Genomic DNA, 19,265 nt, shown 5'->3' on the forward strand with positions numbered 1-19,265 from the left:
GGGGGTGGCTTATGGGTTAGGGGTAGGGTTAGGGTTTGGATCCCTTTATCACCTTGATGGTGGGGGGTGGCTTATGGGTTAGGGGTAGGGTTAAGGTTTGGATCCCTTTATCACCTGGATGGTGGGGGGTGGCTTATCAGTGTGTATTCTTGTTTTTTTTCTATTGAAACGCATGCGTTTAAAACGCAACCAAACGCATGTGCTTAAAAACGCATGCGTTTACATAGACAGCAATACTTTTTATGCCGCAAAAAAAGCATGCGTTTTTTTGCGGCAAAAAAACGCCTCTAGAAATTACTACATGTTGCATTTCTGCAACCAAACGCAAGCATAGAAACGACGCATGCGTCGTCAAACGCGGCAAAACGCATACAAAAAAAAGCATGCGTTTTTAATGTTCAATATAGGAAAAAAACGCATGTGTTTTTTGGCGCTAAAACGCAGCGGCAAAAAACCCAAATGTGAAACCAGCCTTAGTCACCCCACAAGTAAAATAATAACAGCTGCACTCTAGGGACACATTCAGGATGGAGTATAGAAGTCCATGACAACTCTCTCTCTCTCTCTCTCTCGCTCTCTCTCTCTCTCTCTCGCTCTTCTCTCTCTCTCTCTCGCTCTTCTCTCTCTCTCTCGCTCTTCTCTCTCTCGTTCTTCTCTCTCTCTCGCTCTTCTCTCTCTCTCGCTCTTCTCTCTCTCTCGCTCTTCTCTCTCTCGCTCTTCTCTCTCTCTCGCTCTTCTCTCTCTCTCGCTCTTCTCTCTCTCTCGCTCTTCTCTCTCTCTCGCTCTTCTCTCTCTCTCGCTCTTCTCTCTCTCTCTCGCTCTTCTCTCTCTCTCTCGCTCTTCTCTCTCTCTCTCGCTCTTCTCTCTCTCTCTCTTCTCTCTCTCTCTCGCTCTTCTCTCTCTCTCTCGCTCTTCTCTCTCTCTCGCTCTTCTCTCTCTCTCGCTCTTCTCTCTCTCTCGCTCTTCTCTCTCTCTCGCTCTTCTCTCTCTCTCGCTCTTCTCTCTCTCTCGCTCTTCTCTCTCTCTCTCGCTCTTCTCTCTCTCTCTCGCTCTTCTCTCTCTCTCTCGCTCTTCTCTCTCTCTCTCTTCTCTCTCTCTCTCGCTCTTCTCTCTCTCTCTCGCTCTTCTCTCTCTCTCTCGCTCTTCTCTCTCTCTCGCTCTTCTCTCTCTCTCGCTCTTCTCTCTCTCTCGCTCTTCTCTCTCTCTCGCTCTTCTCTCTCTCTCGCTCTTCTCTCTCTCTCGCTCTTCTCTCTCTCTCGCTCTTCTCTCTCTCGCTCTTTTACTCTCTCTCTCTCTCTCTCTCTCTTTTACTCTCGCTCTTCTCCCGGAACTCTGAACACTAAAATGGACTTCCAGGAGAAGTCCATGTTCGGAGTTCAACACCGGACACTAAAGTTCGGCTTCACTCATCATTAGCTCTAAAAACAGGATTGGATCCCAATGGAAGAAAGGTTCCAAAACCTATTTTTGGAGCTAAATCTGCAATACCAAAAAAGAATCATAAAAGTAGTTTCACACAGATTTTTTTTTTTTTCCTAAAGAAAAAGAGAGAAAAAATAATTAACTCTCAAATATATTTACATCATTGTTTTTTGTTTTTTTTTAATCTAAAGCCAGAAGTGGAACATCAAGAAGAATAACTTTTATGTAACCAGGCATTGGGGCCACTATTTATCACAATGTGTCTTCTCATCCACTTGTTTTGCCTTGATACGTCAATGCAAAAGCCGATTTAAAAGCAGCAAGCTTTTTTATTCTATAATTGATTTTAATTTGGTTTTTCTTCTTTTCTTTATTTTGAAGGTATTTCCAACCAGTACACAAACAGTGACATGGAAGCTCTGCATCAAGCATACCAAAACCTTGACATTTCAAATAAAGGCACAGATGACCAGATTAATTATCTTAAAGTTACAGACAACACAATTCCACCCTATGAGCATGGTATGGAGTCAAAGGAAAATAGCATGAGCAGAGGGCCTGCTGGTGATTCAGGTGACAATCATTTTTAATGTATCATTTAAAATCAATAGTTTTATTTGTATCAAAGCAGGAAGGGTTCACACAGGACTTTCTTCACAGCAGCCACATACACGTTCTCTTAGGCTACTTTCACACTGGCGTCGTGCACTGCACGTCGCAATGCGTAGTTGTGGAGAAAAAACGCATCCTGCAAAGTTGTCTGCAGGATGCGTTTTTCCCCATAGACTAACATTACCGACGCAGTGCCACACGTTGCAACCGTCATGCGACGGTTGCGTCATGTTTTGGCGCACCGCCGCCACAAAAAAAGTAACTTTTTTTGTGCGTCGGGACCGCCATTTTCAACCGCGCATGCGTGGCCGAAACTCCTCCCCCTCCTCCCCGTACCTTACAAAGAAGCAGCGAAAGCGTCTTAAGACTGCTTCCGCTGCCAACGTCAGGCATTTTCTTCACAGTATGCGTCGGTACGTCGGGCCGACGCAGCGAGACGGCCCTGTACCGACGCTAGTGTGAAAGCAGCCTTTCATGCTTTGATGCTTTCAATAGAGAGCGTGCAATGCTTTATTTCTCCTGAGATGGCACTGCAGGCAACATGAACACTTGCCACATACTTTGCTGGACACAAAAGCAGTAACATTTATAGTACCGGCATGACTTTTACAGGGGCTATAAAAATCTAGTTGTTTAATTGGAGACCCTTTTAAAATGGAATTGTTCCACTAAATACAGTGCAATAGATCAGCTAAGGCTACTTTCACACATCAGTTTTTTGCCGTCAGGCACAGTCTGGCAAATTGTGAAAAAAACGGATCCGTCGCAAATTGTGAAAAACTGATGTGATGGAACCTTTTTTGCCTGATCCGGGGAGGAGAGAGATAGAGATGTATGATTTGTTAAAAAAAAAAAAAAACCCGGAATCCGTCACCGGATTCCATCATTTGACGGAACTGGCACCATAGGATTCCATTATAGCAAACAACGGACAGCGACGGATCCATCTCTGTCTGTCTGTCTTTTTTCGTCGGACACAAAAAACATTCCTATGTCCGTTTTCTCCGGCCACCGGAAAACAAATTTTCGACGGATCTGGCGAAAAACTGATGAGGCCATCCATCGCTAATACAAGTCTATGAGAAAAAAACGGATCCGTTGGCAACTCTTGACGGATTCGTTTTTTTTTCAAAATTCACCAGATTGTGCCTGACGGCAAAAAACTGATGTGTGAAAGCAGCCTTAGCTGATAGTAAAGCAACCTGTTTCTAAAGCTATGTTAACAAGAGTTTTCATTCAAAGACCGACCATTTTTTTCAATTGGAAAAGCTTTTTATGCACCGTATAAAGAATTACATGTTTTCATCCAAATCCAATGGGAAAAAAAAAAACAACAAAACATTTCGAATGAATAATGTAACAGAATGAATAGCATTATGTAATAAATAACCCAAACAAGACCTATGTTATATATGCACTACAAAGAGTGACCTAGTATAGAACACACTAAATGGTATGCCTCGGGGTGATCCTCGACTCTGCCCTCTCTTTCAAGCCACACATCCAAACCCTTGCCTCCTCCTGCAGTCTCAAACTCAAAAATATTTCCCGGATCCGCGCATTCCTTGACCTTGACACCACAAAAACACTAGTGTATGCCCTTATCTCCCGCCTTGACTACTGCAGCCTCCTACTCTGGCCTCCCCTCTAGCAGTCTGGCACCACTCCAACCCATCCTACACTCTGCTGCCTGACTAATCTACCTGTCTCCCTGCTATTCCCCAGCCTCTACCCTATGCCAAGCACTTCACTGGCTTCCTATCATCCAGATACTCCAGTTCAAAACCCTTACAACAACATACAAAGCCATCCACAACCAGTCTCCTCCATACATCTGTGACATGATCTCCCGTTATCTACCTACACGCAACCTCCAATCCTCTCAATGATCTCCTTCTCTACTCCCCTCTTATCTCTTCCTCCCATAACCGCATCCAAGACTTCTCCCGTGCTTCCTCCATACTCTGGAACTCTCTACCCCAACACATCAGACTCTCACCTACCATAGAAACCTTCAAAAAGAACCTGAAGACCCACCTCTTCCGACAAGCCTACAACCTGCAGTGATCCTCAACCTACTGAACCACCATACGGCCAGCTCTACCCTCTCCTAGTGTATCCTCAACCATCCCCTGCAGACTGTGAGCCCTCGCGGGCAGGGTCCTCCCTCCTTCTGTACCTGTGTGCCTTGTTTTTTGCTCATGTTTAATGTATTTGTCTATATTTGCCCACTTTTCACATGTAAAGAGCCATGGAATAAATGGCGCTATAAAAATGCATAATAATAATAATAGTATGGTATCAGCATTTAGGTAAAGCAAAAAATAGAGTAGCTCACTGTCATCGGACAGGTCATCATTGTCTGATCAGCTGTTATCAGTGTTGTCGTCGGCCGGATGTACTCACTTGCGGAGCTTGGTACAGCATATCTGCCTCCTATTCAAATCAATAAGAAGCGGATATGTAGTTCCCTGCGGCGACCACTACCAGAAAACAGCCAGCTCCACAAGTGAGTACTGGTGGCCAAAGTTGACAATAATAAAAGCTGATCGTCGGGTGTGCAGGGTGTCGGACCCCGGCTGATCAGATATTGTAGGTCAAAAAGTAGTGGACAACCTCTTTCAGGAAAGGAAAAAGGGAGAAGCACTATGTCATCTAGAACTTGTGCATAGCAGTAGTCATAATAGCAATGTAGACAGTATTAGGGTATGTGCCCACGTTGCGGATTCTGCTGCGGATTTTTCCGCAGCAGAATCGAAAAATCCGCAGTGCAAAACCACTGCGGATTTTCCTGCGGTTTCTTCTGCGGATTCCTCTGCGGGTTTTCAACAGCACTTTCCTATTGGTGCAGGTTGAAAACCGCTGCGGATTCTGCAGAAAGAAGTGACATGCTGCGGAAAATAATCCGCTGCGTTTCCACGTGGAATTTTCCGCAGCATGTGCACAGCGGGTTTTTTTTCCCATAGGTTTACATGCTACTGTAAACTTTGGGAAAACTGCTGCGGATCCGCAGCGTCAAATCCGCTGCGGATCCGCAGCAGAATCCGCAGCGTGTGCACGTAGCCTCAAGGTAAATAACACACTTGATACAGCAGTGAGAGAGCAAAGAAATAGACAACTATATAGCATAATAGTTATCTATAGACATTGAAGGCAGTAGTGTAAGACACTGGGGAGAGACAGACTAGGAGGAGGGCGCTCAAGTGCCTTTTTAAAAATGTATTCAGGGAAAAAATAAAACTCCACAACATGGAAGATTTCCCTTAGAAATTAATATGAAGCGTTTTTGAGGAGGATTTTGGAGTAGATCGGCTGCAGAAAACATTGTTGAGCATAGTTTGATAGTAACCATCAGCACAGAAGATAAGTAATGCATCGTTTGATATAGTTACATAGTTACCTTTTTATGTAGATTAGTTATTTCCACTGTAAAATGTGTTATAAAGCAATGACAGCTGATCTTGTTGTGCCGCAGAAATGTCTACAGTGGACGAGTTAATGCAGCGTATTCGAGAAGAAGACCGCTTTAATGCGTCAAGGTATGCCATGATTAATTTGCCATTGAAAACATATTGGATCCCTTTTTATTAGTTTTTCTACCAATTGATTGATTTGCTTTTTAATATGCTCCTTAGCGTAATCATGAACACGGACAAGGGGATGCTTCCACTAACACCACAGCTGCCAGGACATGATCCACAAGAGTCATTCCAATTAGATGAAGCTTCACAGAACTTGCATGATTGGAATGGTGAAAAACCAAAACCGAGTAATGTTTTTCCCGCTCTTACATTTAACAAGAAAAATATAATAAACACGGATCAAAAGGATCAGAAAAAGCAAGAACAGCCTAAAATCGCCATGGAGAAAAGTAATTCAGAAATGTTTGCAGTGTATTCCAGCGACCGAAGTGGCCATGTAAGATTGATGCTACAGGCTTTAAATATTGCTCATATTTTTCGTATTCAGTGTTGTAAAGAAATGTTAGAATAAAGCAAAGGGTTGTAGCTACTAGGACATGTCATGACGCCTTCAACCTTGGCTCAAAGCGCTTATATGTGAAATCTGCATTTGGATTACAGATATTGTCCAGGTTGAAATGAAAAGTCGAATTGTGTCATTGTGATGCCCCTGTATTGCCTGTTTGGGTGGGTGGTCATGTGACTGCATATATGCAATTTGCATGCTTTCTGTCTCCCTTTGAGTAGACTCATGCCGCTTCTCTCAATGCTTTTGTACTTGAATAAGCCAAGTGAGCCTACTCAGCACGTGTCCGCAAGTGGGCATATCGCATACATCAAATAGGTTCCCAGATAAATACACCTCCATTAAAGCATAGTAGTTATTAGATGTGCTTTAGAAAGTTTTTCAGACATGTGCTGCTCAGATGGAACCATGCCACTCAATGCAGAGACCATGTGTGAGTCTGCTGGGAGCAGCTGGTCAGGGCGCTTTCTGGATCTTTTTTATAAAGAGGGTTTTTTTTCCTTGAGTTGCAGAGGGATTTTCTGTGGCCCATGGACAAGTGTTTTGCGAGTTATCGTTATTATAACTCGACAAATGGACCTCACATTTCATCAGCGAACCATGTGATGTCCAATATCCTTTTGTTGTCCTTCTCAAACGACTGGAACCAATAACCGAATCTGACTCTCTTTTTCATATCACTTACTTTGAGTTCTTGAATGACGTTGACACGATATGCATGTTAAATAAGATCTTCCAGTCTCCTGTGCTAGGAATCTCGGTTGTTTAGTAGGCGACTGCCCCCAATGATGATGCATCCACTTCAATTGCATCCTATGACCTTTTTCGGACAGCCTCCGCCATGAGAAGGGATCAATGATTCCCTTGTTTTCATTCCATGCTCTAAATAACTTTCTTTGAACGCCATATTGTTTCCTAAATTCACTCTGACATCACTTAAACAAACTCGTGACCCAATATCTTCACACCATGAAAATGTAGCTCTTGATACTATATGCCATCATCCTTATGGGAACTAAAGTGACTGAGTAAAGGGATATGGGGGTATACATCCAGATGTCTGGTATATCTGCCTCTTACCTCTGATGTGGGGGTATTCTGGTTTGTTCAAAGCTCCATATACTAAGGAACTCCTTGTACATTGTTCTGTTCAGATTGCTTTGTCCTAGTGAGAGTTAATACGGGATATTCAGGGGTCTCTTTTGAGTTAATCTCCTTGTATATATGTTTATTGAGCCCAGATGTTGTCATAAAGACTAGTGATGAGCGAATATACTCGTTACTCGAGATTTCCCGAGCACCCTCTGGTGTCCTCTGAGTATTTTTTTAGTGCTCGGAGCTTTAGTTTTTAGCGCCGCAGCTGAATGATTTACATCTGTTAGCCAGCATAAGTACATGTGGGGGTTGCCTGGTTGCTAGGGGATCCCCACATGTACTTATGCTGGCTAACAGATGTAAATCATTCAGCTGCAGCGCTAAAAACTAAAACTCCAAGCACTAAAAAATACTCGGAGGACACCCGAGCGTGCTCGGGAAATCTCGAGTAACGAGTATATTCGCTCATCACTAATAAAGACCCCTTCTACTTTGCTGACCTTCTGATCCTCCATTGTAAGGAACATGTTTATAGTGAGTGTGTGTTTACAGTGGGTGAAATAAGTTTTGTACAAGTCAGCGATTTTCTAAGTAAATATATTTCTAGCCTTTGTTGGTGATAACCTCTTCAGTGCACCTCCTGTATGGAGAAACTAGCCGCATACATTGCTCAGGTGTGATTTTAGCCCATTCTTCCACACAAATGATCTTCAAATCCTGAAGGCTCTGTGGGCTCCTTCTAAGAACTCTGAGCTTTAGTTCCTTCCATAAATTTGCTATTGGATTCAGGTCATGTGATTGTCTGGGCCATTCTAGCAGCTTTATTTTCTTTCTCTGTAACCAGTTGAGTTTCTTTGGCTGTCTGTTTGGGATTTTTCTCTTGCTGAAATGTGCACCCTCGTTTCATCTTAAACATTCTGATAGATGGCAGCAGATGGCAGTCTCTGTACATTGTTCATACTTTCTTCAATTACCGTATATACTCGAGTATAAGCCAACCCGAGTATAAGCCGACCCCCCTAATTTTGCCACAAAAAACTGGGAAAACTTAATGACTCGAGTATAAGCCTAGGGTGGAAAATGCAGCAGCTACTTGTAAATGTCAAAAATAAAAAGATACCAATAAAAGTAAAATTAATTGAGACATCAGTAGGTTAAGTGTTTTTGAATATCCATATTGAATCAGGAGCCCCATATAATGCTCCATACAGTTCATGATGGGCCCCATATAATGCTCCATACAAAATATGCCCCATATAATTCTCCATACAGTTTGGTGGGCCCCATAAGATGCCCCATAGAATGCTGCTCAAATGCTGATTATGGCCCCATAAGATGCTCCATAGAGACATTTGCCCCATATAATGCTGCACAAATGCTGATTATGGCCCCATGAGATGCTCCATACAGATATTTGCCCCATACAATGCTGCACATGGCCCCATAAGATGCTCCATAGAGATATTTGCCCCATATAATGCTGCACAAACGTTGATTATGGCCCCATAAGATGCTCCATAGAAACATTTGCCCCATATAACGCTGCACATGGCCCCATAAGATGCTCCATAGAGATATTTGCCCCATATGCTGTTGCTGCGATAAAAACATCACATACTCACCTCGTCGCTCAGGCACCCGGCACTTGCTATACTTACCTTTCCCGTTCCACCGCTGGGCGCCGCTGTGTCTTCTTAGTCTTCTGTGTATTATTAGACAGCTGCCGCTCCCCCTCCCCTGCCGACCCCTGGGAATGACTCGAGTATAAGCCGAGAGGGGCAATTTCAGCCTAAAAAAATGCGCTGAAATTCTCGGCTTATACTCGAGGATATACGGTATATAAAGTTTGCCGGTATCATATGCTGAAAAACATCCCCACACAATTTCCCCCTTCCAAATTTCACTGTTGGTATGGTGTTTTTTGGGTGATATGCAGTGCCTTTTGGCATCCAAACAGTTCTATTTTGGTCTCATCTGACCAGACTATATTGTCCCAGTATTTCCAATGCTTGTCTAAATGTTACTTCAACTTAAACTTCAACTTAGAGTCAACTTTAAATGCGTTTGAACTTGCTATTTGTTCAGCAATGAAGTCTTGCTTGGTGAGCTTGCATACAGGCCATGGAAGTCTTTTTGTAGCACTCCACAAGTGGTCTTTGGCTCTTGGACAACTCTTCTGATAATTCTTTTAACTCCTCTGTCTGAAATTTTGCAGGGAGCTCCTGGTTGTGGCTGGTTTCTAGTGAAATAATTTTCTTTCCACTTCTGCATCATGGCCCCAACAGTGCTCACTGGACCCTTCAGTAGCTTATAATTCTTCTGTAACCAATGCCATCAGTATGTTTTGCAACAATAAGGTTGTGAAGGTCTTCAGACAGCTTACTGGTCTTACCCATCATGAGATGTTTCTTGTGTGGCACCTTGGTAATGAGATACCTTTTTATAGGCCAGCAGTTGAACCAGCTGGTATTACTTTTCACTTAGGCTACTTTCACACTGGCGTTAACTGCATTACGTCGCAATGCGTCGTTTTGCCGAAAAAACGCATCCTGCAAAAGTGCTTGCAGGATGTGTTTTTTCTGCATTGACTAACATTAGCGACGCATTTGCGACGCAATGACACACGTCGCAACCGTCGTGCGACGGTTGCGCCGTGCTGTGGCGGACCGTCGGGAGCAAAAAACGTTACATGTAACTTTTTTGTTCCCGACGGTCCGCTTTTTCCAACCGCGCATGCGCGGCCGGAACTCCGCCCCCACCTCCCCGCACTTCCCCGCACCTCACAATGGGGCAGCGGATGCGCTGGAAAAATGCATCCGCTGCCCCCGTTGTGCGGCGGAGACAACGCTAGCGTCGGGAACCTCGGCCCGACGCACCGCGACGGGCCGAGCCCGACGCTAGTGTGAAAGTAGCCTAAGTGGCAGGATTGCCTTCTAAATACTGATACATTTTAGCTGTTGTCATCACTTGCAATTGCTTTCTTCATTTGTTCCATATTTTTTCCTGTGTGATTTCTCATTATTACACATAACTTAATTTAGGGACATCTATGGTTTAATTTCTTTGCGTGGATTGGATGGGCTATTTCCGACATCGGTGAGAATTTCATGTCATAAGCACTTTGAGAATTATATTTATTTAGATAATTGGTGGCGTGATCACTAATAATTTCACCCGCCGTATATGTGTATGTATATATTAGTGCAAGCTATGGACAGTAGGGAGCGAAAAAAGAAACCAACAGATTTGGAACAGTTGCTTCAGAATAACATCTTTAAAGGGAAGGTGCCTTGAGTTTTATTTTTGTAATAATAATTATTGATTGTTTAGTCAATTTTTCATGCAAAATTAAATGCACTGGTTTAATTTTTTTTTTTTTCACTTGTTTTTTTTTTTTTCATGGCTGAGATTTCTATTTGCTGGTGTGTAAGTGTCAGAGCACGACATTTGCACACCTCAATTATGGCTGCCTCTGTACATAGGAAATGCTGTGGGCGACTGACCACATCTTAGGCTACTTTCACACTGGCGTCGTTTGGCCTCCGTCGCAATGCGTCGTTTTGGGAAAAAAGCGCATCCTGCAAATGTGCCTATAGACTTGTATTGCCGACGGATCGCGACGTATGGCCATACGTCGCGTCCGTCGTGCACTGGATGCGTCGTGTTTTGGCGGACCGTTGTATTGAAAAAACGTTTAAGGGAACGTTTTTTCGTACCTCGGATCCTGCATTTCCTACCGCGCATGCGCAGCCGGAACTCCGCCCCCTCCTCTCCTGGACTTTACAATGAGCAGTGGATGCGTTGAAAAACTGCATCCGCTGCCCACGTTGTGCTGAATTTTCACAACGTCCGTCGGTACGTCGCGCCGACGCTTAGCGACGGCCCCGTACCGACGGAAGTGTGAAAAGCCTTACTCTGTGGCTGCCTCCTGCTGTGACCTGGGCTGTAGCATTTGTATCTAACCCCAGCGTTCGATACAGTGAGCAGCACCAACTGACTGTCCTCGCTGACATTGTCCACATCAAAGTAGCACTTTGTAGTCACCAAAAAAAATCGCTCTGCACTGTGATCTTAAAGTTCATCCTCTCTCTTCCCATTTAAAAATGCCAGAGAGGAAGAGTGACATCACACATATGAGCAGATCCCACCTAACTTAACTGCAGTCGTAATGCAAGTTATAGTTGTACACTAGTTTTCATGGGAAATTTCAGCAGCTGCTCCCCTAGAGTATAAAATTGGACAATATCAAAACTTTAACTATTTTTCATTTTTTACTCTATTAAGAATAAATGTTAATAATTTTTTTTAAATAAAAATTTCCATTTTAGTTTGGTCTATCACACATTCTTTTCTATCAATACCTGCAAGTAAAACACACCTTTTGCTCTCAAAATATACTATCACCTATAATAATTTGTGGTCACTCAGTCAAGGGACGCTATCGCCTCTTCAAACTTTAGTAAAGGGCTAATTACATGTATCTATAAATAACCATTATTGATTCAGACCCAGACAAATACAATGGAGGTTACATGTAAATGGAAGCAGAGCTGGGAGATGTTTCCTTGGAACAAGGGAGAGAGATCCTTGAACTACTCCCAAGGTTTTCTCCTTGTCAGGGTATGTGCACACGTCCGGATTTCTTGCAGAAATTTCCTGAAGAAAACCGGAAATTTTCTGCAAGAAATCCGCATTTTTTTTTTTGCGTTTTTTTTTCCGGTAATTAGCTTGCAGAATGCTAAAGTTTTCCAAGCGATCTGTAGCATCGCTTGGAAAACTGACTGACAAGTTGGTCACACTTACTGTTACATACTGTTTGACAAGTGTGACCAACTTTTTACTATAGATGGTGCTTATGCAGCATCTATAGTAAAAGATAGAATGTTTAAAAATAATAAAAAATAAAAAAATGGTTATACTCACCCTCTGCAGACAGCCGATCTCAGCGGCGTCCGTTCCTATAGATGCCGGTGTGGTTCAGGACCTTCGATGACGTCGCGGCTTGTGATTGGTCGCGTGAGTCACATGAGCGGTCACGCGACCAATCACAAGACAGCGACGTCATCGAAGGTCCTGAACCACACCGGCATCTATAGGAACGGAAGAGAAAGCATGCACCGGAGAGGCTGGAACACTTCGGGGGCCATCAGAGGGTGAGTATATCACTATTTTTTATTTTAATTTTTTTTTTTTTTACCAATTATATGGTGCCCAGTCCGTGGAGGAGAGTCTCCTCTCCTCCACCCTGGGTACCAACCGCACATAATCTGCTTACTTCCCGCATGGTGTGCACAGCCCTGTGCGGGAAGTAAGCAGATCAATGCACTCCTAGGTGTGCGGAATCCCCGCAATTCCGCATTTTTAATGAACATGTTGCTTTTTTTTCCGCGATGCGATTTTTTCGCGGAGAAAAATGCAACATTTGCACAAAAAATGCGGAATACCCTGTAAATAATAGGAGGCATATGTTAGCGTTTTTTTCGTGTTTTTATCACGTTTTTATAGCGCAAAAACGCGAAAAATCCTGAACGTGTGCACATGGCCTCAATCCCATACATTTGTGATAGTTTATCTTATCCACAGGGTGTACAGAGCCCCTAGTTTCCTTTTCAAAATAGGTGTCCACCTAAACGCAAATTGCCATAAGACTGGTCACCTAATGTACATGTGTGAGTGCTTTTCCATAAAAGCCTTTTTAAGGGAAGTATTGGGTCTTGTGGGGAGAGTATTTGAGGTGATACTGGAACCAGAGCCCTGAAATATACTGGGTCTTTAGGAGGAAAATATAGACGTACATTCTCCAATGGCTCTGGGCATCGAGGATTCTTTTTCAGGCAGGTAAACTGCTGGCATGTCATTGGCTAGATCCGATCCTTCCAACCTTCCCAGAATTAAAGAATGCAATGAATAATATTATATTTATGGTGAAGAGAGTGTATTCATAGAGAAACGCGATGCATAAATATGAGTCAATGTGGAGACCCTTGTAGGATACTCCCGATTTGGCTTCCTAAATACTAATAGTTCTAGGATGTAATAAGAGAAGCATAGAGTCTAGATCATGTGAAGTAATTATCCCCCTCTACTGCTCCTTGGTCAGATCTCATCTGGAATACTGTGTACAATTCTGGGCACCACATTTTTTAAAAGACATCGAAAAAAAGGAGCAAGTTCAGAGAAGAGCTACCAGGATGGTGAGCGAGTATGCTCGTTTTTCGAGATTTCCGTTCACGAAGATTTAGTTTGTGTCACCTCAGCTGCATGATTTGCGGCTGCTAGACAGCCTGAATACATGTGGGGGTTGCCTGTTTGTTAGGGAATCCCCACATGTATTCAGGCTGTCTAGCAACCGCAAATCATTCAGCTGCGGCGAGACAAACTAAATCTCCGAGCACGTCAAAATGCTCGGAAATCTTGAGTAATGAGCATACTCGCTCATAACTAGTAATAACTCAAGAACCCTTCAACAAAGCTCATTGATTTTTAGACTGTATTTTCATGACACATTGTAGGTTGTTAATAATAAATTTCAATGTCAATATTTTCTGAGTTCTGATATTTTTATAAATAAAATGTCAAAAATTTCTTAACATTAGCAATTTTCAAACTTTGAATGATTATCCCTTTAATCCAGACAGTCATACCACATAAAATACCGTATATACTCGAGTATAAGCCGACCCGAGTATAATCCGACCACCCTAATTTTGCCACAAAAAAACTGGGAAAACTTAATGACTCGAGTATAAGCCTAGGGTGGGAAATGCAGCAGCTACCGGTAAATGTAAAAAGTAAAAATAGATACCAATAAAAGTAAAATTAATTGAGACATCAGTAGGTTAAGTGTTTTTGAATATCCATATTGAATCAGGAGCCCCATATAATGCTCCATAAAGTTTATGATGGCCCCATAAGATGCTCCATATTAAAATATGCCCCATATAATCCTGCATAAAGGTTAATAATGGCCCCAATATGATGCTCCATAGACACATTTGCCCAATATAATGCTGCACAAATGTTGATTATGGCCCCATAAGATGCTCCATAAAGATATTTGCCCCATATAGTGCTGCACAAACGTTATGGCGCATAAGATACAGCATACAGACATTTGCCTCATATAATGCTGCACAAACGTTAATTATGGCCCCATAAGATGCTCCATAAAGATATTTGCCCTATATAGTGCTGCACAAACGTTAATTATGGCCCCATAAGATACTCCATATAGACACTTGCCCCATACAGTGCTGCACAAACGTTATGGCCCCATAAGATGCTCCATACAGACACTTGCCCCATATAGTGCTGCACAAACGTTATGGCCCCATAAGATGCTCCATACAGACACTTGCCCCATTTGCTGTTACTGCGATAAAAAAAAAGAAATCACATACTCACCTCTCCGTCGCTCAGGCCCCCGGCACTTTCAATATTCACCTGACTTCGTTCCGGCGCCGCTCCATCTTCAGCGTCTTCTGCACTGACGTTCAGGCAGAGGGCGCGCACTAACCATGTCATCGCGCCCTCTGACCTAAGCGTCACTGCAGAAGACACTGAAGACGGAGCAGTGCCGGAACGGGGAGCAGGTGAATATCGCACAGCGCTCCCCCTCCCCATTATACTCACCTGCTCCTGGCGCGGTCCCTGCAGGTCCCTAGTTCCCTGGCACCGCAGCTTCCTGCACTGAGCGGTCACCGTTACCGCTCATTACAGTGATGAATATGCGGCTCCATCCCTATGGGAGGTGGAGCCGCATATTCATTACTGTAAGGAGCGGTACCATGTGACCGCTCAGTACAGGAAGAAGCTGCCGGCGCCGGGGAAGCAGGGACCTGCAGGGACCGCGCCAGGAGTAGGTGAGTATAATTAGACAGCCCCCGCTCCCCCTCCCCTGCCGACCCCTGGGTATGACTCGAGTATAAGCCGAGAGGGGGACTTTCAGCCCCAAAAAATGGGCTGAAAATCTCGGCTTATACTCGAGTATATATACGGTAGTCATTAAATAACATTTCCCTCATGTCCGCTTTACATCAGCACCATTTTTAAAATATCTTTTTATTTTGTTAGGATCCTAGAAAGTTTAAAACTGTAGCAGCAATTTTTCATTTTTTTTCAGGGAAGTTTACAAAACTTACGTTTTACCACCGAAATTTTTACAACATTTGAACATGACGCTATAGCCGGCAGACTCTAAAGCCGTTATTTGGCTGTGAATTGCCATGACAAACACCAGGACCACACAATCATGATTTCAGGATGCCGATAGGGTTAAAGAGGAAGCCTTCACACTCTGTTAGCCATTTAGATGCCATTGTCACTTTTGACAGGAGCATCTAAGGGGTTAAAAAGCCATGGTTGGTGCCAACACCAATCAATGCTGATACAGCAAGGTGACAGCTATAGTATACAGCCGACAGCTGCTGCATTTTCACTAGTTGGGATGCTATTGTCTGTTGTTGTTGATTGTTTTGTGAGTCTCTTTCCTTATTGTGGCTACCTCCATGAATCATTTGGCGAATCCGTCGAAAATTGTTTGTCCGGCGGCCGGAAACAACGGACAAAGTAACATTTTTTTGTGTACATCGAAAAAACGTTTGCTCGAATGGAAGCCTATGGGCACCGTATCCGTCAAATGATGGAATCCGGCGACGGATTCCGTTTTTTTCAACTGAGCATGCTCCTATTTCGCCAGATCCGCTAGTATATCAGTCGAAAAAACTAATCCGTCGTATCAGTTTTTCACAATCTGCGACGGATCCTTCGAGCAAACTGATTGTGACTGACTGCAAAAAACTGATGTGTGAAAGGGGCCTTAGTTTACTGGGTGAAGCAGTTGTGATGGGATCATGAGTTTTCTGTTTCAGATTTAGCTGTTCTCAGAAAGCCAACTCTTCCTACACCACTGATTAGCAGCTTTCTACGTACATTGTATATTGATAGTAATGCGTGGTGGTGGCTGAGTTGGACCATGGGACATGTAGGCAGCTAGTCCAGCAGTGATTATCTCCTGAAGATGAAACACTGTATTGAAACAGCACACAGCCTAATAAGTGACACATTGCTGAAATTAGAGTCTCAGCCCCTACATCATGCTGTTCTCAGGTTACACACCATTACCTGCTGACCGCTTCCCTTTAGGCCTTAAGTCAAGACTCTAAAGCTAATATCTGATATGTATATACTGGTTTAAGCCAAGCATTTATTGACATTCTGTGCTATGATGTACATACTAATTATTGTCAACATAAACATAATTTAGGATCATAATATACAGCTACAGTGGGGAAAAAAAGTATTTAGTCAGCCACCATTTGTGCAAGTTCTCACACTTAAAAAGATGAGAGAGGCCTGTCATTGACATCATAGGTAGACCACAACTATGCAAGTCAAAATGAGAAAACAAGTCCAGTTATCCACTTATAGCGTCTGCACAGTATCAGCAGCAGTCGGGGGCTTCCAGCAGCTGCCGTGCGGTTATGTGTGCACCTTCATTAAGGTAATGAATATTCACCTCTCTCCACTCCCATAGGCTTGGAGAGAGATGAATATTCATTCCCCTAATGAGCGGGGACACTTGATCGATTTTTTTTTTTTTTTTTTTTTTTTAATTTTATGCCTTTCTCATGGGGGCCATATATACAAGGATAGGGATAAGGAACCATGCATACAAGGATGGGAATAAGGAGCCATGCATACAACGATGGGAATAAGGAGCCATGCATACTAGGACAGGGATAAGGAGCCATGCAGACAAGGATGGGAATAAGGAGCCATGCATACAAGGATGGGGATAACGAACCATGCGTACCAGGATGGGGATGAGTAACCATGCATACCTGAATCGGGATTAGGGGACCCGGCTTATACTCGAGTCAATAAGTTTTCCCAGTTTTTCAAGGCAAAATTAGGTGCCTCGGCTTATACACGGGTCGGCCTATACACGAGTATATACAGTACTTCCTCCGGGAATGTTGTCTGTCGTGCTGTGATTTGTTTGGTATCTTTTATTCATGATAATTGTGAATGCATTCGTTTCTTGAAATTGCAAGTAAAATGTTTTTTCACATAGGCTGACACTCCTAGAAGTTATCCTGCTGTAAGTACAGCTACTTCAGGCCTGATTCATAACAAGCACTCAAACAAGATGGTCAGCAGTCCTCAGTCTTATCTAAAAAGAGTACAAAACCCACATTTTTCTCATGTGAAGAGCTCTGGCTACGGAAAGCTTAGCATACAAATGAAGCGGACTTCTGATGATGACAGCTTAAAGTCCAAAGAATTGCATACGGACATGAAATGGAAGTCACCTACATCTCAGAAATCAAAAGGTATTGATAATTTCATTAAATGTAACTATACATTAGACTCCTGTTTTTACTACTCCAATAGAAATTATTCAGAGCTGCATTGTGTATGCAAATCAAAGTCCTTGCCCCACTTGTGTAGGTAAGGGCTCATACTCAATTGCGCGAAACTCGGATGAGTCTTGCATGTTAATACCAGGCGCTGCTGCCGGCACTCTGATCGGAGCGTGCGGCCGCATAGCAATACATGCAGCCGAACGCTCCGCTCCTCTGTGCCAGGTGTAGTGCCGGGTATTGCTGTGCGAGACTCATCCGAGTTTCGCCCAAGTGAGTATGAGCCCTAAGGAGGAGTTCGGGACTCGGGACCCTAGAACAAATAATCGGTGGGGAGCCCAGCAATATAATGAATTTCATCTAATTTGTGAAGAATCCATAATTTTCTCTAATCCCCTCCACGACAGCACACAGGAGGTTGCCTCCCCATCCTAATTAGGGACAGGAAACAAGAGGTTTAAATAGCCCTTCCCCTAATCCCCAGTGTTTTCCTTTCCCTAAAAGGATGAAGAGGTTTTTCGTATGTGCTCCTGGATGGGCCGGCGACATCCTAGAGGGTTACCTTTAGCCTGGCAGCCTGGGTCGATCGTCCCGGACCTTCCTCCTTGAAGCTGCTCCTGCCGCTGGCAGGACCGCACCATCCTCCAGCGCCCCTGGCAATACTGGATGGATAGTCGGAAGCTGGGGGCCTCCCGTAGCCCCCCAGCTTCATGACTCGCTCTCCCCCTCGCGCCTGTGTGCCGGCGGTGGCTCCTGCTTTCCCCGGCATTCCGGGGCATACAGAGGAAATTACATACATCGCAAGGACTGAGAGCGCGACGTCACTTCCGCCCTGCGTTTCACAGTGGAACGCACTGCCATTTTGGCATGAAATTTTTTTTTTTTTTTTTTGCTTCTCAACCCGGAAGGCGCCAGGAAACATCCTATCACAGAGGGGAAGAGATCTCATCCTATTGGGTGAGGGAAAAGTGCTGAATCTCGGTTCCTATAAGGCCGGGATCACACATGCGAGAAATCCGTCCGAGTCTCGCATGGTAATATCCGGCATTGCCGCCATCACTCAGGAGCGGAGAGTGCGGCTGCATAGCAATACATGCGGCCGCACGCTCCGCTCCTGAGTGACAGCGGCAATGCCGGGTATTACCATGCGAGACTCAGACGTATTTCTCGCATGTGTGATCCCGGCCTAAAAGACTCCATAATGTAGGACTGAGGTCTGAATGATGGATGTGTCTTCCCTGAGAGCTGTATCTGCAGAGCCCAGTGCAAACCCAAAAACTCTCTTCCTGTTACAAGAAAGTCTTGTGTCAGCTATGCACAGAAAAAATTGTCCGGGAGGAACAACCATCCCTGATGGATGAAGTAAGATGGATGGTGCGACTGGAGATTCAGTCTTCCCTGGCTACCTTTTCCCAGTCATTTTCGGGGGTGTCCCACAGTCTCAAAAGAGAGGAAATATACCCCTGCAGACATCTCGGACTCAGAAGCTGAATCATCAGTCTCTGGGGATTGGAGAGAAGAAAGCGAATTTACTCCAAGTCAGACAGAGGACGATAAGAAACAGTTTTTTTCCTCAGAAGATATGGAGGAACTGCTGTCAGTGGTCAGGAAGACGATGGGGGTTGAGGAGGAGAAACAATCCCGCTCAGTCCAAGACTATTTATTTGGTAGTCTGAAGTCAAAAAGAAAGATGGTCCTATCCATGACAACATCCAAAATTTAATCCTAGATGAATGAGAATTTCCAGAAAGAAAGTTAAACATTCCAAACGAGATGAGCGATCAC

The 19,265-nt window shown here is 43.9% G+C and overlaps 1 protein-coding gene across 4 annotated transcripts in view; it reads left to right on the forward strand.

The window, feature by feature from the left end:
• The window catches only part of CEP162 (centrosomal protein 162), a 280,487-nt gene that overhangs the window by 55,382 nt on the left and 205,840 nt on the right, over nucleotides 1-19,265 (forward strand). For all 4 annotated transcript variants that reach the window (XM_077289793.1, XM_077289792.1, XM_077289791.1 and 1 more), the window contains 4 exons: nucleotides 1,804-1,995; nucleotides 5,510-5,573; nucleotides 5,670-5,952; nucleotides 17,192-17,450. In XM_077289793.1, coding sequence (XP_077145908.1) covers nucleotides 1,804-1,995; nucleotides 5,510-5,573; nucleotides 5,670-5,952; nucleotides 17,192-17,450 — 798 coding nt within the window. The remainder of the gene's footprint in view (nucleotides 1-1,803; nucleotides 1,996-5,509; nucleotides 5,574-5,669; nucleotides 5,953-17,191; nucleotides 17,451-19,265) is intronic.

Source organism: Ranitomeya variabilis, chromosome 2 (genome assembly GCF_051348905.1).
Source record: "Ranitomeya variabilis isolate aRanVar5 chromosome 2, aRanVar5.hap1, whole genome shotgun sequence".
Taxonomy (NCBI): Eukaryota; Metazoa; Chordata; class Amphibia; order Anura; family Dendrobatidae; genus Ranitomeya; species Ranitomeya variabilis.